The sequence below is a fragment of the Mauremys mutica genome, chromosome 13 (assembly GCF_020497125.1).
Source record: "Mauremys mutica isolate MM-2020 ecotype Southern chromosome 13, ASM2049712v1, whole genome shotgun sequence".
Lineage (NCBI taxonomy): Eukaryota > Metazoa > Chordata > Testudines > Geoemydidae > Mauremys > Mauremys mutica.
The window spans coordinates 33,199,573-33,223,580 of NC_059084.1; the positions used below are offsets into that span (position 1 = coordinate 33,199,573).

The window sequence follows — 24,008 nt, forward strand, 5'->3', positions numbered from 1 at the left end:
CTTAGGGTGACCAAATGTCCTGATTTTATAGGGACAGGCCTGATTTTTAGGTCTTTTTCTTATATTGGCTCCTATTATCCCCCACCCCAATCCCGATTTTTCACATTTGCTGGCTGGTCAGCCTAGCCCTGCTCCTCCAGCAATCCCGGCCCAGCGCATGCAGCAGCGCTGCACACCCAGCCCGAGGGGCCGGTCCCTGGGGGGCTGTTAGGGGGCTACCCCGGGGAGAGGCCTGGGGGCTCCGGGCGCAGTTTGCAAAAAGCCCCATTAACCGGAACCGCCCCCTGCGACTCCCGTGATGCACCGGGGCGAGGGAGGGAGGGCGAGCGGGGACTGCGACTCCCGTGATGCACTGGGGCGGGGAGGAGCTTGGCCTGCGACTCCCGTGATGCATCGGGCCCGGCAAGGGGCCGCGCGTCATTCTGTTGCGCTTGCGCTCACACCTCTCCCTCGGACTCAGGGCAGCACCTCCTACGGCAACTTCCGCTTCCGGCCTTACAGGGCCCTAGTCCTGGAAACGGAAAGTCCCGAGCCCCGCAATGGCCGATGGGAGATGGAGGCTGGGTGACACTAGATTTCCCATAGTGCCGCGGGGCCCGCAATGGCCAGTGGTATATGCAGGCCGGGGGAGCACTACGCTTCCCACAATGCATCACTTCACTTCTCCCCGGCCCGTCCAATCCTTGGAGCGCTTGCTGTGACGTCATATCTGTGCGACAGAGACGGAACGGAGTCCTCGCTCTTATCCCTACGCCGGCCAGAGCCTGGATTCCCCCCCAGGGTCCGTGTGGCGGGGGGTGAGAGTGAGGTGCCACGTAGAGTGTGTGGGGGGGCGGTGGGTAGATGGGGGGCAGGGGCCCTGGAGAGTGAGTGTGGGGGGGGGCGGTGGGTAGATGGGGGGCAGGGACCCTGGACAGTGTGTGTGGGGGGGCGGTGGGTAGATGTGGGGCAGGGGCCCTGGAGAGTGAGTGTGGGGGGGGCGGTGGGTAGATGGGGGGCAGGGGCCCTAGACAGTGTGTGTGGGGGGGCTGTGGGTAGATGCGGGGGCAGGGACCCAGGAGAGTGAGTGTGGGGGGGGCGGTGGGTAGATGGGGGGCAGGGACCCTGGACAGTGTGTGTGGGGGGGCGGTGGGTAGATGGGGGCAGGGGCCCTGGAGAGTGAGTGTGGGGGGGGGGGGGGGTAGATGGGGGGCAGGGGCCCTGGACAGTGTGTGTGTGGGGGGGGCGGTGGGTAGATGTGGGGCAGGGGCCCTGGAGAGTGAGTGTGGGGGGGGGGCGGTGGGTAGATGGGGGGCAGGGGCCCTGGACAGTGTGTGTGGGGGGGGCTGTGGGTAGAAGGGGGGCAGGGGCCCTGGAGAGTGAGTGTGTGTGTGTGGGGCGGTGGGTAGATGGGGGGCAGGGGCCCTGGACAGTGTGTGTGTGGTGGGGGCTGTGGGTAGATGGGGGGCAGGGGCCCTGGAGTGTGAGTGTGTGGGGGGGGGGCTGTGGGTAGATGGGGGGGCAGGGTCCCTGTGGGTAGAGGGGATGGCTGGGGGGCGAGATGCCCCAGAGAGTGGGCGGGGGCCATAGGTAGATGGGAGGACCCGGGGGCTTTGACCTCTGACTCCTCCTTTTCTCCCCCTGCAGAGCCTGAGGCATGAAGCCCCCAGTTCGGACCCGCTCAGCCCCCACACGTTACGAAACGGGCCCCCCTGCATGCCATGCACCCACTCGGGCCCCCTGGACGACACGGGAGAAGCAGCAACTGATCAAGGCCCTGAAGGCCCTGAAGGCCCAGGCCCCTCAAGGGGAGCTACAGGCAACGCTGCTGCAGGAGCATTTGCCCCGTAAGAGTGAGGCTGAGGTGAGCGGGGTCTGGTCCTAGTCAAGCTGGTAACTGACCAGGCCAGGTTCAGAATAAGGGTAATTAGGGAACAGCACTCTCTCTGCTAACAAAAGAGAGAAGGTGCCCAATTTCCTGGTTGGCTTGGGAAGGGAGGGCCACCATCGTACTACCCTGCAGGTTCCTCTCCACTGTTCAGGTTGGGGTGGGGAAACCTAGTGCTGCCTGGCAGCAGCTCCTCTTATTTCTGTTTATGAGGCCCCTGATTTTGGCAGCACTAGAGGGTTGTTGGCTTATGCATCTCCTGTAGCTCAGGGGTTTTGCAGGCTGTGGGCTCCTGTGGGTGATGTCTTGCCCCTTATCTACCACTGGCAGTCACAGCTCCCCCCTCAGCTGCTCCCTGCCAGCTTTCTCCACAGCATTTTCTATCCAGATATCTTAACGGTTCCCATCACTGTAGTACCTAAGCCAGGGGTGAGCAAACATTTTGGCCCGAGGGCCTCATCGGCGAATAGGAATTGTATGGCGGGCCATGAATGCTCAGAAAATTGGGGTGCGAGCTTTGATGTGGGGCTGGGGATAAGGAGTTTGGCGTGTAGGAGGGTGAGCTGGGCTGGGACCGAGGGGTTTGGAGGGTGGGAGGGGGATCAGGGCTGGTGCAGGAAAGGGTGCAGGTTCTGACGGGAGATGCGAGTGGTGGGGTGGGACTGGGGATGAGAGGTTTGGGGGTGCAGGAGGGTGTTCCGGGCTGGGATCAAGGGGTTTGGAGAGTGCAAGGGGGATCAGGGCTGAGGCAGGGAGTTGGGGCCTGGGGAGAGGCTCAGGGGTGCAGGCTCTGAGTGGCGCTTACCTCAAGCGGTTCCTGAAAGCAGTGGCATGTCCCTTTTCCGGCTCCTATGCAGAGGCGTGGTCAGGCAGCTCTGCACGCTGCCCCATCTGCAGGCACTGTCCCTGGAGCTCCCATTGGAGTGCTGAAGGGGGCCATTGGAGTGCGTAAGAGCTGGAATGGGGCCATGCCGTGGCTTCCGGGAGCTGCATAGTGCAGCCCCTGACCCGCTTCCCGGCCGGAGCTTGCCGGCCATAGTTTGCCTACCCCTGACCTACATGCAGACGTCGCCTCCTCTGGCTTTTCAGGCCTAAATCTTTTTTGGTCCTTCTTATTAGTTGTACAGTCCTTTTGCAAGTTCATCCCACTAACTCATTGCTGTCTGGAACCAGAGAGGGTTTTGGGAAAGGTGGAATGGACACCCAGTTCAGCTGCAGCTATGTAGTCCAGTTGGGATAGAAGGCATTCAGCCACACCCTTCCCAGCCCACCCATGAGCTGTTTATTGGAGGAGGGGCATCTCTGTATGCTGCTATGGCTGAACTTCCCCGTTTTGCAGATTCTGGCCTTCATCCACCAGCTGAAGGGCCGCGTAGCAAGGGAGGCCATACAGATGGAGTATCGCCGCTGCCGGGAGGAGCAGACACGCAAGGAAGCTGAGATCCTAGCTCCTATCGAGGTATGGCTTAGAGAGAGAGAGAACCTGGGAATCAGGGCTGGTGTTGTGTGGGGGTGGGCAGGGCTGGTTTGTCTGTACTGCACCAGGGCAAGGGTGAGTTTGATTGTACTGTACCAGGATGGGCTTGAGGCACATGGCATTTGCCGTGAGTCTGCCCTTTCTGGAGCTGTCCCTGCCTCACTCTGTGCTCTCCTTGCCCTCTGCTGGCTGGGCTCATGCTTCTCGCACTGTGGCTGTGCGGAAGTGGATGGGTGCCTGATTCCAGTGCACTCACTGAAATCTGCCTTTCAGGTCTGGACAGATCTTGCTGAGAAGCTGACGGATAAGCTGGAAGAAACCATGACAGCAGCTTTCTCTCAGGTAACAGGCATCAGCACTCAGTGACAGCCGCAAGATCCCCCTGGGGCCAAGAACTCAGCAGGGTCAGACACTTCTACAGAGAATGGAGAATGGAAAATCTGGCCAGTGACAGGGCTCAAGCCTGCCAGTCCCTTCTGGTCGCTAGTAGGAAACATCCCTGCTACAGGCAGGCTATTCCATCAGGAATTCTACCACATTCCTCTGTGCTCACATGGCCTCATTGCTGCAGTGGCCAAGCAGCAGTTCACCCTTCCTGATGGTGTCTGGGAAACTGAGGTACATACTGTGAAACCACTTGCCTGACATCATGCAGCAGGTCCGTGGCAGAGCTCAGAGTAGAACCTAGCTGTTCTGACATTGAGTGTTGCTCTCCCAACTGCTGCTTTCTGTGCAGCTTAGCTACGTAAAGGTGAAGAGATAGAAGTAGGGCATGGGCAATGGTAGCTCTGCCACCTGTCCCAGCAGTGAGCAAATCCGTTCCCTTGCCATGCACCTCATAAACAACATCTCCTCTCACTCCTGGACATCAGAGATTTCCCCCAGAGAGCATCAGGCTGTCCAAAGCCCCTGTAGCTTATTGCAATGCATTTCATTCTGCTTCACTGTGCTACGTGGTGGCTGGTTCTCCTGGCCCAGTCTCACCCTGAGGAAGGTCTGCTGTGGGGTCAGGGAGTGCCTGACATGGCGGGAGGCTGCCCTGGGAGTGTCTGGCATTTCTGGAAAGGGGGTCCCCATTCCTTCTTCTTCCTGAGCTCCTACTTGTAGCTAGACAAATTCAGAGTAGAAATAAGGCACAACATTGTAACAATGATGAGAATGAACCATTGGAACAGCTAATTTTAAAATCAAGAGTGGAAGTTTATTGAAAAGATCTGCTCTAGTTCAAACATTAATTAATTCAGGCGAGTTCTGTGGCCTGTGTCATGTAGGAGGTCAAACTAGATGATTCTGTCCCTTAGAATCTCTGAATTTCAGGTTCTGACCATCGCAGTCACCGAGCCGCTCGGTTTGCTCCACTCAATTCCCCAGAAGCTGACCAGAGCTGCAGAGAAGAAGGTCCTTCCAGACTCCTCGAGCCAGCGTGATGCATCGCCAGCCCCTGATGATGCAGCAAGGAATGGAGATGCTGCCCCAGGCCCCCCCGCAGCAGCTCAGTCCTCCAACACTAGCACAGACCCAGGTGTTCATGGGGAACCAGAGAAATTCAGCGTGGACTTTGAGAAGATCTACAAATATTTATCGATGCTCTCCAGGGACATCAAAGTGCCTGAGCTCTCGCCATGTGGTGAGTTGGGATCCAAAAAGCTACATGTTTGTGATCTTCAGGGAGGGAACCAGCTGGCTGTGATAGCTGTCACTCACCCATAGCGTAGCTCAGTGTGTGACACCAGCAAGCCTTGGTGACGTGTACTGTTACTCGAACTGTGGAAATTAATCCAAGGCTAGCTAGAGGCTCACAGGCACCGTATGTGTTCCCTGGGATCTTGTAACCATCACTTGCTCATTGCCAGTCAGTAGCTTCCTCCAGAGTCTGGAAATTGATCTGCTCCCTTGCCTGTTTCAAGACAAGGGGAGCGTTTGCTATGTCCTAGCACCTGCCTCCACTTTCCTCTTCATGGCATTCCTGGCCATCCTTCTTGCAGACAGTGCTGGAGGGCTGAGTGGGTGCATGTGCTTAGGGCTCCCTCTTGTGCTGAGATGGTGGGTGGGAGAGTCCTGGCCCACCTCTGTCTTCTCCATTCTCATACTTGTATATTACTTGATAAGTGCTAGTCACCTTATAAACAGAGACATTGTCCTCAGACTGAGGTGAGCAAGGCAGCAGTACATGATTCCTGGCCTCCCATGCGCAAAGGTGGGGAGGGATAGCTCAGTGGTTTGAGCATTGGCCTGCTAAACCCAGGGTTGTGAGTTCAATCCTTGAGGGGGCCATTTAGGGATTTGGGGATTGGTCCTGCTTTGAGCAGGAGGTTGGACTAGATGATCTCCTGAGGTCCCTTCCAACCCTAATAATCTATGATTCTATGAAAGCATTGGCTCCTTCAGATTCGCCAGCTGAAAACACATTCTTTTCCTTAGTGAGCATTTCTGTGGCGAGATTGATTGGAGCATTGTAGCCATGTGCTGCTTAATCAAGATGTCCTATGATCCTGGCCGTGGGGGGATTTTAATGGGGCCAGGGAGGGTTGTCAGCCATTTACTGCCACTTCCTCTACTGACTCAACACGGGGACTGAGGGACCTGAGTGTGATTGAGATGGGGAATTAGTGCAGAGTGCATGCGTGAGTGAGTGTGGAGCCTGGGGCATGCATCTGTTCATGCTCGTGGATCCAGGGCCAGAATGTAGCCTCTGTTCTGCAGGCATGAGTGACAAGGTTCAGGATGGCCAAAAATCAACAATTTTTTTTTTAAAACAATTTTAAAATAGGGGGGTTTTATATTTAAGTTCAGCACACTTTTCTTTTTATAAAATAAACCTCTTTTAAATTGACAACCTATGCTGAGATCAGACCTTACTATAATCTATTACAATTATTTAAATAACAAAAAATATTCAAACAGTGCATGTTTGCTGCCAAATTTCAAATAAAGTCAAACCACTGGCTTGGTAAAAGTCACTGGCCAAGCACCTGGAATTAGAGTTGGTTGAAATTTAATCTCTTCTCTTCCGTATGAGGAGAGATTAATAACACTGGGAGTGTTCAGTCTAGAAAAGAGAAGACGAAGGGAGGTTATGATAGAGGTCTATAAAATTATGACCCATGCGGAGAAAGCAAATGGATAAGTGTTACTGACATCTTCACGTAAGACAAGAACAGCAGGAGTAAAAGAAACGTAAGAAAGTATTTTGTCACACAACGCACAGTTAACCTGTGGAACTTGTTGCTGGGGAAGTTGTAAAGGCCAAAATTATAGTTCTTTAAAAAAACTCAACAACTGCCCTGTTCTGTTCATTCCCTCTGAAGCATCTGGCACCGGCCACTGTCAGAAGACAGGATACTGGGCTAGATGAACCATTGGTTTCACCCAGTATAGCCATTCTTATGTTCTTAAACAAGCTTTTGAAAGCAGTACTCTGTCTTGCAGGTGCAAAGAGAATATTTTCTTTCAGTTGATTCAGCTAGTTCAGTTCAATGACTAGCCCATTCAAAATTGAGACACCGATAGAGAGTTGGAAAGCTTGTTTTCCTCTTGCAGTCTATGAATGAAAATAAGAGTGAGATGTATTAGTTCTAAGACCACAGTTTTAAATACAAAATGTTGTGATAAACTTACTTTTTTCTTGTGTATCCAGCACATTTAAGGAGGTTTTTTAAAAAACAATTGCAACATGCTGTTTTTATGCATTTAGCTGAATTCCAGTTTCCATCCAAATGGAGTTTATCAGAAATCATGGGTAAAAAATTGTCTAGTAAATAGCAAGTGCATCATTCACCATTTCCTAACATAATTTTGTGGTTAGCAAAAAGAAGCACCAAGTTGAGTGAAAAGGGTATAATTAGTTGCAAAGCTGCATGTTTTAATGGTTTCCAATCAATGAGAATCAACCGCTCTTTAGGAAAATAACTGAAAAGTACAATGCAAACCAAGATTAAAAATAGATTACCGAATATAGTCGTTCATAAACCAAATCTTTTTTAGTAAAAAAGAGAAGCTCCAGAGGAGGTGGGCGGCTTATGAACAGGTAGAGAGAGGGAGAGGTGGGACACAGCCCCTCCCCCCAACAGAGGGAGCAAGGAGAGACAGCACAGCCAAAAGGGAAGAGCCGGGGCCAATGTCTCTCCGCTTCTGGCCACGCTGCTCTCCTCCCAGCCTCCGAAGCAGCTGCAGCTCCGCACGCTGCTCTCCCCCCAGCCTCCGAAGCAGCTGCAGCTCCATGATGCTCAGCCCTGCCTCCCAGAGCAGGCTGTGGCCGTGCCACCCCGCCCAGCTCGCTGGAACGTGCTGCGACTGCGCCGCCTGGTCTGTCCCACTGGAGCAGGCTGCGGCCATGCTGCCCAGCCTGCCAGAGCAGCGCCAGCCAGGCCAGAGACATTCTCCCCTGGCTCTCCCCAGATAAGCTGGGAAGGGATGGAATGGGGAGAGTGTGGGGGTCCTGGGCTAGGGGTGGGATCATCTAGGGGATGGTCACAGGGGTTACTCCCCAACTCCCAGCTTCTCCCCTGCACCTCAACATTTCCCCACCAGTTGCTGTCCTGGCCCGTCAGGGTAAGCAGCTGGCGCGCCAGGACACTTTTTGTTTACTTAGGTTTACCTCTGTGTCTGCGGACGCTCAAGGTAAACAAACCATCTCGGCCCACCAGCAGCTTATCCTGATGGCCTGGGAGCCAGAGTTTGCTGACCCCTGAATTATAGGGTCGGCTTATGAACGGGTCATTCACATTTTCCATTTTTACTTATCCATCTTGGTGGACGGGAGGTGGCTTATAAACAAACTGGCTTATGATCGAGTATTAGACCAGCCTGACAAGGTCCGTTCTTCCTTCCAGAGTCTGCCGTCGTCCTAGACCTGCTGATGTCCCTCCCTGAAGAGCTGAGCAAGCTGGACTATGACGGATTGAAGAGCCACATGCACAGATCCTACAGGGCACTGACAGCTCGGCAGCCAGATGGGAGCAGGAAAGGGTCAGATCCTGGTGCCTGTGCAGGAGAGCTGGCTGCTGATACGCCTTCTGCCAGTGTCGCCTGTGAGAGGCCTCCCTCTGCTAACCTGTCTGTGAGCTGCACAGCCCCAGCAGAACTGGCGCAGCCAAGTGACAACCAGGAAAGGCCCAGCAGGTCAGGGGAATGTGAGCAGGGAACACAGGAACCTCCCCAGCCCAGTGTGAGCCCATCTTCAGCCCAGCGTTCAGCTTCCCATGGCCAATTGCCTCCACCCATCCACAGTCCCGCTGCAGATGCTCAAAAGTCAGTTTGGAAGGATCTGGGAATTTGCCCTTTGAACTTGTTCCTTGTTCCCTTGGAGCTTCTGGCTCGAAAGGGGGACAGTTTGGAGTGAAAAGGCTGGTGGTGAGTCTTGGTTTCTCAGAGCGGTGATTCAGGCAGCTGTTTCATGCTAGTTCTCTACACCAGGCCTGCTCTTGTGCTGCGGTGGGGACCGTTTAAGGGCTCTCCTGGCCCTGGACTGCAGTCCCTGGCAGGGATACAGTCTCGGGAGTGTCTTTCTCCTGAACAGTGGAGTTTTATTGAAGGTAAGAAGTGAAGTTTCATTAGCAGGAAACAACCTGGATTTGCTTGGCCCTGTGCCCAGAGTTCCATGTCCCAGCTCTGGTTGCTGGCAGGGGCTTGGCAGTGGAGTGGGTGATTGATGCCTGTTTCTGAGAAGAACATGACAGAGCTGGGTTCACAACCTTCAGATCGTGTTGACTAAAGTCCTAATTTGCTACTGACGTGAAAATGAAGTTTAGTCTTTCTCCAAAAGGTGCAAAGGCTGAGCTGTGCAGCTCACCGGGGACTGAAACAGACTCTTTTGGGTTCCTATCCACAGCCCTATGGCTTTGTGGAATAAAACAGTGTATTCGCTCTTGGTGCATGGGCTGTAAATACTGTCGTTTTCAGTTCTCTGGGCTCTGCCTGAGGAGCCTGTTCTGGTCTTTTCCTTAAGTATAAATGTATTTAAAGTGTGGAATAAACAGCTTAAAAACATCCTTCTTGAGGTAAAAGTCTCCCTAATCCTCCCTTCTGGAGCTGGAGGGAAGGAACTGGCTGTGACCTGCTTCTGGCAAAGCCCTATTCCTTTAACAGGCACAACTTGAGCAGGCCAGCACTGTGCGTAGGGTGCCCCTTTCTAGGAAAAGAACCTTTCTTGTCAGCATAGGTGGTGTGTACAGTGAAGTGCTACATGGTGCAGCATAGACAAATTCTCACCACCAGAAGTTGGTCCAATCAAAGATCATTAGGGTTGGAAGGGACCTCAAGAGATCATCTAGTCCACCCCCCTGCTCAAAGCAGGGCCAATCCCCAAATGGCCCCCTCAAGGATTGAACTCACAACCCTGGGTTTAGCAGGCCAATGCTCAAACCACTGAGCTATCTGTCCCTCCCTCCGTCCCATATTATTACCTCTTCCACCTTGTCTCTTCAGTAGCTTCTGTCTAACATCCTCCAGTGATACCAGTGAAATGGGAAGCAGATTATCACCATATGATTAAACCATATCGTTTTTCCCAAATACAGAACGAGTCAGGAACCTTTTTAATAGAAACCAAGCCCCAGCTCAAGCACAGCACCTGTCCATAATCATCAGAGCTATGACCATCACCCTTACCAAACAGATATGTATCTATGGGTATGTCTGCACTACGGGATTATTCCGATTTTACAGATTGTATAAAGTCGAGTGCACACGGCCACACTAAGCACATTAATTCAGCGGTGTGCGTCCATGTATCGAGGCTAGCGTCGATTTCCTGAGCGTAGCACTGGGGGTAGCTATCCCATAGCTATCCCATAGTTCCTGCAGTCTCCCCCGCCCATTGGAATGCTGGGTTGAGATCCCAGTGCCTGATGGGGCAAAAAACATTGTCGCTGGTGGTTCTGGGTACAGCCTCACCCCTCCCTCCGTGAAAGCAGCAGATGACAACCATTTCGTGCCTTTTTTCCTGGGTGAACTGTGCAGACGCCATTCCACGGCAAGCATGGAGCCTGCTCAGCTCACGACAGCAATTGTAAACACCTCCCGCATTCTCGTGCAGTCTATGCTGAACCAGGACCTGCAAAGCCAGGCGAGGAGGCAGCGGCTACGGCAGAGCGGCGACGAGAGTGATGAGGACATGGACACAGAATTCTCTCAAACCGCGGGCCCCTGCGCTTTGGAGAGCCTGATGGTAATGGGGCAGGTTCTAGCCATTGAACGCCGATTCTGGGCCCGGGAAACAAGCACTGACTGGTGGGACCGCATAGTGTTGCAGGTGTGGGACGATTCCCAGTGGCTGCGAAACTTTCGCATGCGTAAGGGCACTTTCATGGAACTTTGTGACTTGCTTTCCCCTGCCCTGAAGCTCCAGAATACCAAGATGAGAGCAGCCCTCACAGTTGAGAAGCGAGTGGCAATAGACCTCTGGAAGCTTGCAACGCCAGACAGCTACCGGTCAGTCGGGAATCAATTTGGAGTGGGCAAATCTACTGTGGGGGCTGCTGTGATGCAAGTAGCCAAAGCAATCACTAAGCTGCTGCTATGAAAAGTTGTGACTCTGGGAAATGTGCAGGTCATAGTGGATGGCTTTGCTGCAATGGGATTCCCTAACTGTGGTGGGGTGATGGAACCCATATCCCTATCTTGGCACTGGAGCACCAGGGCACCCACTACATAAACCGCAAGGGGTACTTTTCCATGGTGCTGCAAGCACTGGTGGATCACAAGGGATGTTTCACCAACATCCACGTGGGATGGCCGGGAAGGGTTCATGACGCTTGTGTCTTCAGGAACACTACTCTGTTTAAATGGCTGCAGCAAGGGAATTACTTCCCAGACCAGAAAATAACAGTTGGGGATGTTGAAATGCCTGTAGTTATCCTGGGGGACCCAGCCTACCCCTTGATGCCATGGCTCATGAAGCCATACACAGGCAGCCTTGACAGTAGTCAGGAGCTGTTCAACTACAGGCTGAGCAAGTGCAGAATGGTGGTAGAATGTGCATTTGGACATTTAAAGGGACGCTGGCGCAAATTACTGACTCGCTCAGACCTCAGCCAAACCAATGTCCCCATTGTTATTGCTGCTTGCTGTGTGCTCCACAATGTCTGTGAGAGTAAGGGGGAGACCTTTATGGCGGGATGGGAGGCTGAGGCAAATCACCTGGCCACTGTTTATGCACAGCCAGACACCAGGGTGATTAGAAGAGCACACCAGGAAGCGGTGTACATTAGAAAACATAATCCTAACTATACATATACAATGATGGGTCTAAATTAGCTGTTACCACTCAAGAAAGAGATCTTGGGGTCATTGTGGATAGTTCTCTGAAGCCATCCACTCAATGTGCAGTGGCAGTCAAAAAAGCAAACAATGTTGGGAATCATCAAGAAAGGGATAGATAATAAGACAGAAAATATCATATTGCCGCTATATAAATCCATGGTATGCCCATACCTTGAATAGTGTGTGCAGATGTGGTCGCCATATCTCAAAAAAGATATATTGGAATTGGAAAAGGTTCAGAAAAGGGCAACAAAAATGATTAGGTGTATAGAATGGCTTCCATATGAGAAGAGATTAATAAGACTGGGACTTTTCAGCTTGGAAAATAAATGACTAAGGGGGGATATGATGGAAGTCTATAAAATCATGAGTGGTATAGAGAAAGTAAATAATTAAGTGTTATTTATTCCTCATAACACAAGAACTAGGGGCAACCAAATGAAATTAATAGGTAGCAGGTTTAAAACAGACACAAGGAAGTATTTTTTTCATGCAACGCACTGTCAACCTCTGGAACTCCTTGCCAGAGGGTGTTGTGAAGGCCAGTACTATAACGGGGTTCAAAAGGGAGCTAGATAGATTCATGGAAGATAGGTCCATCAGTGGCTACACTTCTACCTCGATATAACGCAACCCGATATAACACGAATTCAGATATAACGCGGTAAAGCAGTGCTCTGGGGGGGGGCTGTGCACTCTATTGGAACAAAGCAAGTTCAATATAACACGGTTTCACCTATAACGCAGTAAGATTTTTTGGCTCCCGAGGACAGCGTTATATTGAGGTAGAGGTGTATTGGCAAGGATGGTGTCCCTAGTCTCTGTTTGCCAGAAGCTGGGATTGGGTGACAGGGCATGGATCACTTGATGATAACCTGTCTGTTAGTTCCCTTTGGGACATCTGCCATTGGCCACTGTCAGAGGACAGGATACTGGGCTTGATGGATCTTTGGTCTGATCCAGTATGGCAGTTCTTATATTTTTTTTATGATCCTTCATCCACGTCTGACAGTTCGGCTTCCTGTATAAACATTAGAATACAAATACTAGATTTGTTGTAACTGAATCCGTTGCATCCCTTGGCACCTTTCTAGCTTTGATGGTTTTTCCAGGGAAAAACAATCCAAACTTCATGAGTTTTGAATTTTTTAAAGAAGTCTGCAGTTCAATACTTTTCCCACTAGATGGCAATGGGCAAAAATGAGCAACTTTTTATTTTTTTCTCAAAAGTTAATTTAAATAATTTTTCCCAGTGATTGATGTCACTAAAGAAACTCTGATCCTCCCTAAATCTCACATTTCCACACAATTTTTACAGTAATTGCATACTGTAATAAAGGCCAAAGACTCTTAAGCAAAGTAAGCTGTCATGGGAAGATCCTCCAGTGGATCAGTAACTGGATAAAAGATAGGAAAAAAGGGTAGGAATAAATGGTCAGTTTTCACAGTGGAGAGATGCCAATAGCAGGGTCCCCCGAGGTTCTGTAATGGAACCTGTGCTGTTCATCATATTCATAAATGATCTGGAAAAGGGGGTAAATAGTGGCAAAGTTTGCAGATGATACAAAATTAGTCTCCAAGGCCATGATGCAGAGAGGCCACACCAGGGACTCAGTACAGTGCCATGTGAAAGTTAAGGAGCTCAGACAAGCCCACCAGAAAACCAAAGAAGCAAACGGAAGGTCCGGGGCAGGGCCACAAACATACCGCTTCTACGCTGAGCTGCATGCAATTCTAGGGCGGTCCACCACCACTACCCCACCCCTGACTGTGGATTCCAAGGGGGGTGTAATCTCAGCCATGCCTGAGGATTCTGCAGACGGGGAAGATGAGGAGGAGGATGAGCTTGCAGAGAGCACACAGCACACCGTTCTCCCCAACAGCCAGGAGCTTTTTCTCACCCTGACGGAATTACCCTCCCAAGCCACTATCCCAGACAATGAAGCCATGGAAGGGACCTCTGGTGAGTGTACCTTGTAAATATAAGACATGGTTTAAAAGCAAGCATTTTTTAATGATTAATTTGCCCTGAGGACTTGGCATGCATTCACGGTGTCAGAGTCTACCCTCACTTGGAACTGGGCGGTTTCAAAGTGAGGACCCGCATGTATTTCCCCCACCCTAAAATCTTAGGGTAGGTCTCCCCTTCGGCTGCCACCACCCGGTCAATTCCGTGGGCCGGGACACCCCTGTTTCCCCCCTTGGGAACACAGATCAATTCACAGAGGAGGAACCTCCCCCCTCTTCCCTCTCTCCCCTGCTCCGGAGACAGAGGTGCCTGGATTCAAATGCCTTGAATCTCTACACACAGGGAAGCAGCCCACTTCCCCCTCCCCTTCCCCTGAATTTCCCCAAGGGAAGGAATTAACCAAGTCCAAAGAAAAGAAAAGAATTTATTAAAGAATAAAAAGAAAAATACAGAATCTCTATGAGCCCAAGCTGGACACTCATAGGGTATAACCTTATCAATCTCTGGAGAGAATCCCCTCTCCCCCTTTTCTCAGTAAAAGCAATATCAGCAAACAGGAATAAAGCATTTCCTTTAGCAAACACACAATTGCAAATATAGAAATCAAATCATAAGACTAATTTGCCTTTCTAATTAATACTCACTATTAATTAGTAGAAACTACTCCAGGAGAACTTGGAGACATGACTGTCCTCTGTTAGATTCAAGAACAGTTCTCACACAGACAAAGGCTTCCCTCCACAGAGATTTGAAAAAATCTTATCTCTGATTGGTCCTCTGGTCAGGTGGTCACCAGGTACTACATGTTAACCCTTTACAGGTAAAACAGACTTTAACCCTTAACTATCTGTTTATGACACACGGCCAGTACAGTTACTGGAAAAGTATGTTAACATGTCTGGGGATGGAGTGGAAATCCTCCAGGGACATCTGCATGAAGCTCTCCTGGAGGTACTCCAAAAGCCTTTGTAGAAGGTTTCTGGGCAGCGCAGCCTTATTTCGTCCTCCATGGTAGGACACTTGACCACGCCATGCATGTAGCAAGTAATCTGGTATCATTGCATGACAAAGCCTGGCAGCGTATGGTCCCGGTGTTTGCTGGCATTCAAGCAACATCCATTCCTTATCTCGCTGTGTTATCCTCAGGAGAGTGATATCGTTCATGGTACCCTGGTTGAAATACGGGAATTACATTAAGGGGACAGAGGTGGCCATTCCTACTGGGCTGTTTGCCTGTGGCTGAAAAAAAATCCTTCCCTGCAGTTAACCAAGCGGGGCGGAGGCGGGGGGGAAGGGGTGATTGGCGCTGAGCGTTTTTGCATTTGGCTAGCAGGGATCTTCCCTGATACCAGCCACGTGGTTGGTGGGGTGATGGCTAGCAGGGATCTTCCATGATACCAGCCACGCAGTGGGGGGAGGGGTAAAGCGATCATCCCAGAGAATTGGATGAGGCGGGGAGTTTGGTTTCTGCTTCTGCACGTTAACAGGAAAGACGCAGCGCTCAACGGGCTTTGCTTGCTATTTGGGAAATGAGGGCGCTGGATAGATGAAGGCTGCAGAAACTGAAAGACAGTGGCTTACCATGGCCGCATGCAAGCCGAATTCTGTTGCCTGGACCTGCATTTGTGATCTCTAACACCAAAGCCGCAGGCACTCAATATTAAGATGCAAAATGCGACCTTGTACTGAAATCACGTGTGCAATGTAATGTGAATAGTGTTGTTCACCGTCAAAGAGTGTAACCATTGTTCTGTAAAATGTATCTTTTTAAATACTTCTCTCCCTTTTTTCTTTCCCTCCTGCAGCTGCAAATTTTTCAAGCCTCCCTACTCCGTCCCGAAGGCTATCTCAGATAAGGCAGCAGAAAAAAAAGACGCGAGACGAAAGGTTCTCGGAAATCATGGAAGTGACCCGCAATGAAAGAGCTCATCTGAATGAGTGGAAGGACGTGGTATCAAAGTACAGGAAAGATGCCAGTGACCGTGAGGGCAGGAGGGATGAACGTGAGGAGAGGAGAGGAGAGATGCTCGAGATGAGAGGTGGCGGCAGGAAGATCAGAGGAGGCATGATGCAATGCTGGGGCTGCTGCTGCGTGATCAAACTGACATGCTCCGGCGTCTGGTGGAGCTTCAGGAACGGCAGCAGGATCACAGAGTGCTGCTGCAGCCCCTGTATAACCACCCTCCCTCCTCACTATGTTCCTTAGCCTCCTCACCCACCAGACATGTAAGAACGTTTGGGGGGAGGCTCCGTGCACCCGCCCTCTCCACCCCAGTGGACAGCCCAGCCCAAAAGGCTGTCATTATTTTTGAAATTTTTTTAGTGGCCTTTTCCTTCCCTCCTATCCTCCTCCCAAACCCCACCCAGGCTACCTTGTCAGTTCTCTCCCTCTTTTTATAATCAGTTAATAAAGAATACATGATTTTTAAACAATAGTAACTTTATTTCCTTAGAAAGCAAGCTGTGATCGAAGGGAGAGGGTGGGTTGCTTACAGGGAGTGAGTCAATCAAGGGGGTGGGTTTTCATCAAGGAGAAACAAACACAACAGTCACATCGTACCCTGGCGAGTGATTAAACTGGTTTTCAAATTTTCTCTGATGCGCAGCACTTCCTGGTGTGCTCTTCGAATCACCCTGGTGTCTGGCTGTGCATAATCAGCGGCCAGGTGATTTGCCTCAGCCTCCCACCCTGCCATAAAGGTCTCCGCCTTACTCTCACAGAGATTGTGGAGCACACAGCAAGCAGCAATAACAATGGGGACATTGGTTTGGCTGAGGTCTGAGCGAGTCAGTAATGTCCGCCAGCGCACCTTTAAACGGCCAAATGCACATTCTACCACCATTCTGCACTTGCTCAGCCTGTAGTTGAACAGCTCCTGACTACTGTCCAGGCTGCGTGTGTATGGCTTCATGAGCCATGACATTAAGGGGTAGGCTGGGTCCCCCAGGATAACTACAGGCATTTCAACATCCCCAACTGTTATTTTCTGGTCTGGGAAGTAATTCCCTTGCTGCAGCCGTTTAAGCAGATTAGTGTTCCTGAAGACGCGAGCGTCATGAACCCTTCCTGGCCATCCCACGCTGATGTTGGTGAAACGTCCCTTGTGATCCACCAGTGCTTGCAGCACCATTGAAAAGTACCCCTTGTGGTTTATGTATTGGGTGCCCTGGTGCTCTGGTGCCAAGATCGGGATATGGGTTCAATCTATCGCCCCACCACAGTTAGGGAATCCCATTGCAGCAAAGCCATCCACTATGACCTGCACATTTCCCAGAGTCACTAACTTTCGTAGCAGCAGCTTAGTGATTGCTTTGGCTACTTGCATCACAGCAGCCCCCACAGATTTGCCCACTCCAAATTGATTCCCGACTGACCGGTAGCTGTCTGGCGTTGCAAGCTTCCAGAGGGCTATCACCACTCGCTTCTCAACTGTGAGGGCTGCTCTCATCTTGGTATTCTGGAGCTTCAGGGCAGGGGAAAGCAAGTCACAAAGTTCCATGAAAGTGCCCTTACGCATGCGAAAGTTTCGCAGCCACTGGGAATCATCCCACACCTGCAACACTATGCGGTCCCACCAGTCAGTGCTTGTTTCCCGGGCCCCAAATCAGCGTTCAATGGCTAGAACCTGCCCCATTACCAGCATGATCTCCAAAGCGCAGGGGCCCGCGATTTGAGAGAATTCTGTGTCCATGTCCTCATCACTCTCGTCGCCGCTCTGCCGTAGCTGCCTCCTTCTCGCCTGGTTTTGCAGGTCCTGGTTCAGCATAGACTGCACGAGAATGCGTGAGGTGTTTACAATGTCCATGATTGCTGTCGTGAGCTGAGCAGGCTCCATGCTTGCCGTGGAATGGCGTCTGCACAGTTCACCCAGGAAAAAAGGCGCGAAATGGTTGTCGTCTGCTGCTTTCACGGAGGGAGGGGTGAGGCTGTACCCAGAACCACCAGCGACAATGTTTTTTCCCCATCAGGCACTGGTATCGCAACCCAGAATTCCAATTGGCGGGGGAGACTGCAGGAACTATGGGAAAGCTATGAGATAGCTACCCACAGTGCAACGCTCCGGAAATTGATGCTAGCCTCGGTACATGGACGGACACTGCCGAATTAATGTGCTTAGTGTGGCCGCGTGCTCTCGACTTTATACAATCTGTTTTAAAAAAACGGTTTCTGTAAAATCGGAATAATCCCGTAGTGTAGACATACCCTGAGTGACTAGGCAACAAAATGGCAGATGAAATTCAATGTTGATAGTGCAAGGGAATGCATAGTGGAAGACATGATCCCAATGATAAATACAAACTGATGGGATTTAAATTAGCTGTTACCACTCTAGAAAGAGATCTTGGAGTCATCATTGATAGTTCTCTGAAATCATCTGCTCAATGTGCGACAGCAGTCAAAAGAAGCTAACAGAAGTAGGAAATGGATAGATAAGACAGGAAATTTCACAGTGCCACAGTATTAATCCATGGTATGCCCACATTTTGAATACTGTAGTGTGTGCAGTTCTAGTCTCAAAAAAGATATATTAGAATTGGAAAAGGTACAGAGAAGGGCAACAAAAATGATTAGGGGTATGGAACGGCTTCCATACAAGGAGAGATTCAGTTCCCGCTGAATAAAGTGTGTTAAATTACTGAGCAATCAATGGGATTAGCAGGTATAATTGGCATACACAGGGCATTTGCTCTTGCACCTGTGTAGTTCTGAGTTAAAGGTTGATCATGTTGCAATGTACCTGTCTTCTGAGATGGTTTGATACGATGTATCCTGGGTGTCTGGAACATTTGAGGCTTTGTCTTCTATCTCTTCAACTGACGCCATACTTATTATTTTTTGCCTCTGGAGTGCATCGTACTTTTGCACAATAGCTGAGTGAGGTCAGGGTTAGTGAATGTAGAAAGCTCTATTATAGTCAATTTACCTGTTGCTTTACTGAAAACTGGACTGCTTGACTTCAGAATTTTTGTACCTTGGCAGGAAAGTGAGTCAGGAGTCTCCTTCAGGGAACCATTCTTTGATGCTCCAGGCAGCATTTGAGGCTGGGACTGGTCCCTATTATTACTCTCCTAGTAGCAGACCATAATGGTAGCTTGAACACAGGGCCGGCTCTACCATTTTTGCTGCCCCAGGCAAAAACAACAACAACAAAAACGCCGCTTGGACTGCCGAAGCGCAAAAAAAACCCAACCGCTTTGACTGTGCTGCCCCAAGAATGGACAGAAGGCCGCCCCCTTAGCATGTGCTGCCTTGGGCATGTGCTTCCTCCGCTGGTGCCTGGAGCCGGCCCTGCTTGAACAGCACCTTTGCCATCTACGGTATCTTCAAAGAAGTCTAAGGGTATGTCTACAGTACGAAATTAATTTGAACTTATTCTATTCGAATTTTCGGAAGCGATTTTATGCATTCGGTGTTGTGTCCCCACTAAAGCGCGTGATTTCGGCGGAGTGCATCCACAGTACCGAGGCTAGCATCGAATGTCGGAGTGGTGCACTGTGGGAAGCTATCCCACAGTTCCTTCAGTCCCCGCCACCCATTGGAATTCTGGGTTAAGCCCCAGTGCATGATGGGGCAAAAACATTCTAGCGTGTGTTTCTGGATGTGTGCCATCACTCACTCCTCCCTCCGTGAAAGCTACGGCAGACGCCATACTGCCAGCAGACGGTGCAGTACAGTGCACCGCCTGTCTCCTGGTACTATGAATCCACCTTGCATGTCCTCTCGTCTTTCTATCTACTCTTTTATCTAACCATTTCTCGCCTTTTTTTGGCTACTGTGAACCAAGCAGCACAGCTTCCGCCGCAAACTCTGCTCTCCCGCTCTTGCAACACTAGCTAATTTCTCCATGTTGTCTGTCCTGGGCTCCCATGGAAGCTACAAAAGGCAACAGTTCCCCACCGTTTTTTGGCCATCGTGAACTGAGCTGCACAGCTTCCGCCACAAACTCTGCTCTCCCGCTCTTGCAGCTCTAGCAAGTTTCCCAACTCCGTGAATGCTACAGAAGACAACCATTTACCGCCTTTTATCGGCCATCTTGAACTGAACAGCTCTCCTACGTTTCACGCCCTTTTTCCAGGATTACCCGTGCAGGCACCATAGCGCAGCAAGCGTGGAGCCCGCTCAGATCTCCGCTGCAGTTTTGACCATTGTAAATACCTCGCGCATTATCCAGCAGTATGTTCAGTACCTGCAAAACTGGGCAAGGAAGCGGTAACAGTGCGATTACTATACTGATGAGGACATGGACACAGACGTTCCTAGAAGCACGGCATGTGGAATTGGGAGATCATGGTGGCATTGGGCCAGGTTCATGCCGTGGAATGCCAATTCTGCGCCCGGGAAACAAGCACAGGCTGGTGGGACCGCATAGTGTTGCAGGTCTGGGATGATTCCCAGTGGCTGCGAAACTTTCATATGCGTAGGGCCACTTTCATGGAACTTCGTGACTTGCTGTGCACTGCCCTGAAGCGCAAAGACACCAAAATGAGAGCAGCCCTCACAGTTGAGAAGCAAGTGGCCATAGCCCTGTGGAAGCTTGCAACATCCGACAGCTACCGGTCAGTCGGGAATCAGTTTGGAGTGGGCAAATCTACTGTGGGGGCTGCTGTGCTGCAAGTAGCCAACACAATCATTGACCAGCTGCTATCAAGAGTAGTGACTCTGGGAAATGTGCAGACCATTGTGGATGGCTTTAATGCACTAGCATTCCATAACTGTGGCGGGGTGATAGACGGAACGCATATCCCTATCTTGGCCCCAGCACGCTTGGGCGGCCAGGACATAAACCACAAGGGGTACTTTTCCATGGTGCTGCAAGGACTGGTGGATCACAAGGGACGTTTCACCGACATCAACGAGGGATGGCTGGGAAAGGTTCATGATGCTCACATCTTCAGGAACTCTGGTCTGTTTGCAGGAAGGGACTTACTTCCCAAACCAGAAAATTACTGTTGGGGATGTTGAAATAGTTATCCTTGGGGACCCAGCCTACCCCTTAATGCCATGGCTTATGAAGCCGTACACAGGCACCCTGGACAGTAGTAAGGAGCAGTTCAACTATAGGCTGAGCAAGTGCAGAATGGTGGTAGAATGTGCTTTTGGACGTTTACTAACTCGGTTAGATCTCAGCACAAGCAATATTCCAATTGTAATTGCTGCTTGCTGTGTGCTCCACAATCTCTGCAAGAGTAAGGGGGAGACGTTTATGGTGGGGTGGGAGGTTGAGGCAACTCACCTGGCGGCCAATTTCGCACAGCCAGACAACAGGGCGATTAGAAGAGCGCAGCAGGGCGTGCTGCGCATCAGAGAAGCTTTGAAAGCCAGTTTCATGACTGGTCAGGGTATGGTGTGACAGTTGTGTTTGTTTCTCTTGAAGTTACCTGCCCCCTATATATATGAAAGGAAATAAAGTCTAAATTGTTTAAAAACTGTTCTTTATTATTTGTTGCACAACACAGTGAGAGAAATCAGAAGGTAGACCGGGGGAGGGGAGGGGAGGGGTATTGGGTTAAGGGGGAGGAGGAGGAGGGAAGGACACATCTAGAAACCAAATCAGAAGTTTGCATATGCCAGCTTTCTGCTGCTTGGGCGATCCTCTGGGGTTGAGTGTGAGGGTCCCCGTAGCCTCCCCGCTCGTGTTCTTGGGCATCTGGGTGAGGAGGTGTGGAACTTGGGGAGGAGGAAGGGAGGTTATACAGGGGCTGCAGTGGCAGTCTGTGATCCTGCTGCCTTTCCCGCATTAGATCCACAATACAGCGGAGCATGTCAGTTTGCTTCCCCGTGAGCTTGACCATAGCGTCCTGCCGGTTCTCATCACGCGCGTCCCTCCTCTCTTTGTGTTCCCGTAATGCTTTACGGGACTCCGCAATTGTTTGCCTCCACGCGTTCAGCTGGGCCCTATCAGTGCGGGAGGACTGCATGAGCTTGGCGAACATGTCGTCCCAACTTCGTTTTTTTCCAACCTTCTAATCTGGACCAGCCTCTGGGACGGAGTAGATAGGGGCTGCGTTGAAACATTTGTACCTGCAGGAGGAGAAAAAGGGAGGGTAGTATTTTAAGATACATTTCAGAGAACAAAGGGGACACTCCTTCTCAGTGAAACAGGCAATTCATAGTACACCGCACATGTTCTTTCTGTACAAGTTAGTATTTTGCCTCTTATACAGAAGTGCCTGCCACTTTGGTGTGAGTAAGCCATCACGCACAGCCGGGCAACAGAATTCAGCTTGCAGGCAGCCTAGGGGCACACGGGGTTCTGCTTCAATGCTTTCAAACTGCTGGGCCCCCTTTCCCATAGCAAAACATGCCTGGTGGGTTTGCCATATAAAAGAAGGGCCTGCGGGCTCTCTGGGATGATTCTTGACACAAGACGCCCACCCCCCCCCACCACCGTGTGGCTCCAATCAGGCTCTGAGCAGGGATGAGCCCTTTAAACTAAACGCAAACAGCCCAGCATGGCTGGGTTTCCCCTCCGCCCCCCACCGCGTGGTTCTAATCAGTCTCTCACTCACCGGAAGTACCTTTTAACCAGTTACCAATCCATGAGAGAACCTTCCCTCTTATCCCATGACTGCTTATTTTGCTTAAGAGCCTTTGGTGAGGGACCCTGTCAAAGGCTTTCTGAAAAATCTAAATACACTATAACCACTGGATCTCCTTTGTCTGCATGCTTGTTGACCCCCTCAGAGAATTCTAGTAGATTGGTGAAGCATGATTTCCCTTTACAAAAAACACGTTGACTATTTCCCAACAAATTATGTTCATCTATGTGTCTGACAATTTTTTTCTTTACGATAGTTTCAACCAGTTTGCCTGGTATTGAAGTGAGGCTTACCAGCCTGTAACTGCCGGGCTCACCTCTGGAGCCCTTTTTAAAAATTGGTGTCACATTAGCTATCCTCCAATCATTTGGTACAGAAGCTGATTTAAAAGATAGGTAGATGACAGTAGTCCTGCAATTTCACATTGGAGTTCCTTCAGAACTCTTGGGAGAATACCATCAGGTCCTGGAGGTTTTATTACTGTTTAGTTTATCAATTTGTTCCAAAACCTCTCCTAAGGACACCTCAATTTGGGACAGTTCCTCAGATCTGTCACCCCAAAAGAATGGCTCAGGTTTGGGAATCTCCCTCACATCCTCAACAGTGAAGGCCCAGACAGCTATGTGATCCCCACACCGGTATCTCTGCCTGCTTGGAGAGCAAACAGTCCCCTTCCGCTCACTGGGTAACAATGCACAACGAAGGCAGAAACAGGACTCAGAAAAAATTTACAGAATATTCCCACGTTGTCACATTTCCGTAACAGTTACGTCTCCATTGTCAACAGGCCTGCTTGGGCTCAGGCTTTCTCTGGGTTGTCCCTGGACAGGGCTGCTCTAAAGGGACTCACCACTGCCACACAGACACCATAAGCTGTTTCCTGATTCAAGTCACAAACCGGGCCAAACTCAGAGGCGAAGCACAAACAGCTTCAGTTGGACCCTGTCCCTCAGTGGGGTGCCTCTGCCTTTCTCCCCCAGCGTGCCTGGGGTGGGAGCAAGTCCCAGGTGATGTATTTCGCACCAGCAAGAAGCTGGAACGCGGTGTCAGACAGCACTGAACAGGAAACGACTTTATCTGACACTTCCTTACACCTGCCACTTCAAACAAAACTCCTGCTGCTCTCCTCTCTTGCAGTTTATTCCAGATTATTTCCCCTCTGAGATCTGAGCTATGTTGTCTCCTGGGGTCCCTGAGGGAAGACAGGCCCCAGCTGTGGGGCAGCACCCTGGGCAAACATTCCCTGGCAACATTTTCAGAGAATAGATCATGGTTTTTTTACAGATGCATGAAACTGGGGATGGGGGGTCAGGGTGAGATAGAGAAGTGGGGGTGGGGGCTGAGAATTCCTAGTCTGGGGTGGGGGGAGACCCCTAGGCTGGGTGTAGTGTGTGTGGGAATCCCTGGTCAGGGCAGGGTGAGTGTGTGTGCGGGGGGAATGTCCCTGGATAGGACAGGGTGTGTGTGTATGGGGGAGGGGGTGTCCCTGGATCGGGCAGGGTGTGTGTGGTGACAGGGAGGATGAGGGACCACCCACAGGTAGGGGATCCTCTTGTGGGGCTGATGTTGAGGGTTTCCCCAGGGTGGTGGGATGGGGCTCCCATGCAGGGCTGTAGGGGGGAAGGGTTGGGGGCTCCCCAAGTGGAGTTAGGGCTGGAGGTTCCTTGCTGGGGGTGCATTGGGGGTGCGAGGCGGAATCAGGGTTATTCCCGTGGCAGGGGTGCCTGGAGGCGCCGATCGGGGGCCGGAGGGCCCCAGGCCAGGTTAGGGGTGTCCCGGGCAGATTGGGGCTCTGCGGAGGTCCCGGTCCGGACATGCCTCGGTCGCGCGGGGCTCGGCTCCGCTGCCCGGCACCGCCCGGCGCCGCCTGCGTCTCAGCGTCCCCCTTGGCG

The 24,008-nt window shown here is 51.1% G+C and overlaps 1 protein-coding gene across 4 annotated transcripts; it reads left to right on the plus strand.

Annotated features, from left to right (window-relative positions):
- The first annotated feature begins 543 nt into the window (after positions 1–543).
- SNAPC2 (small nuclear RNA activating complex polypeptide 2) lies at positions 544–9,341 on the plus strand. Of its 4 annotated transcripts, none has more exons than XM_044984604.1 (6): positions 544–781; positions 1,627–1,843; positions 3,207–3,326; positions 3,618–3,686; positions 4,716–4,971; positions 8,177–9,341. In XM_044984604.1, the coding sequence occupies exons 2-6, from the start codon at positions 1,637–1,639 to the stop codon at positions 8,683–8,685; spliced, it is 1,161 nt and encodes a 386-aa protein (XP_044840539.1). In that variant the 5' UTR covers positions 544–781; positions 1,627–1,636; the 3' UTR covers positions 8,686–9,341. The 4 variants fall into 4 exon arrangements, with proteins under 4 accessions (XP_044840539.1, XP_044840538.1, XP_044840536.1 ...); XM_044984603.1 differs by having other exon boundaries at positions 548–808; positions 4,662–4,971; XM_044984601.1 differs by having other exon boundaries at positions 548–797; positions 4,662–4,971.
- Positions 9,342–24,008: the final 14,667 nt, after the last annotated feature.

Bases quoted from the DNA above. Each gene is read 5' to 3' on its own strand.
- SNAPC2 (XM_044984603.1), top strand. From the start codon at position 1,637: ATGAAGCCCCCAGTTCGGACCCGCTCAGCCCCCACACGTTACGAAACG. The intron at 3,687-4,661 runs GTAACAGGCATC...TCTGAATTTCAG, and splicing joins TGACAGCAGCTTTCTCTCAG to GTTCTGACCATCGCAGTCAC. The intron at 4,972-8,176 runs GTGAGTTGGGAT...TCTTCCTTCCAG, and splicing joins GCCTGAGCTCTCGCCATGTG to AGTCTGCCGTCGTCCTAGAC.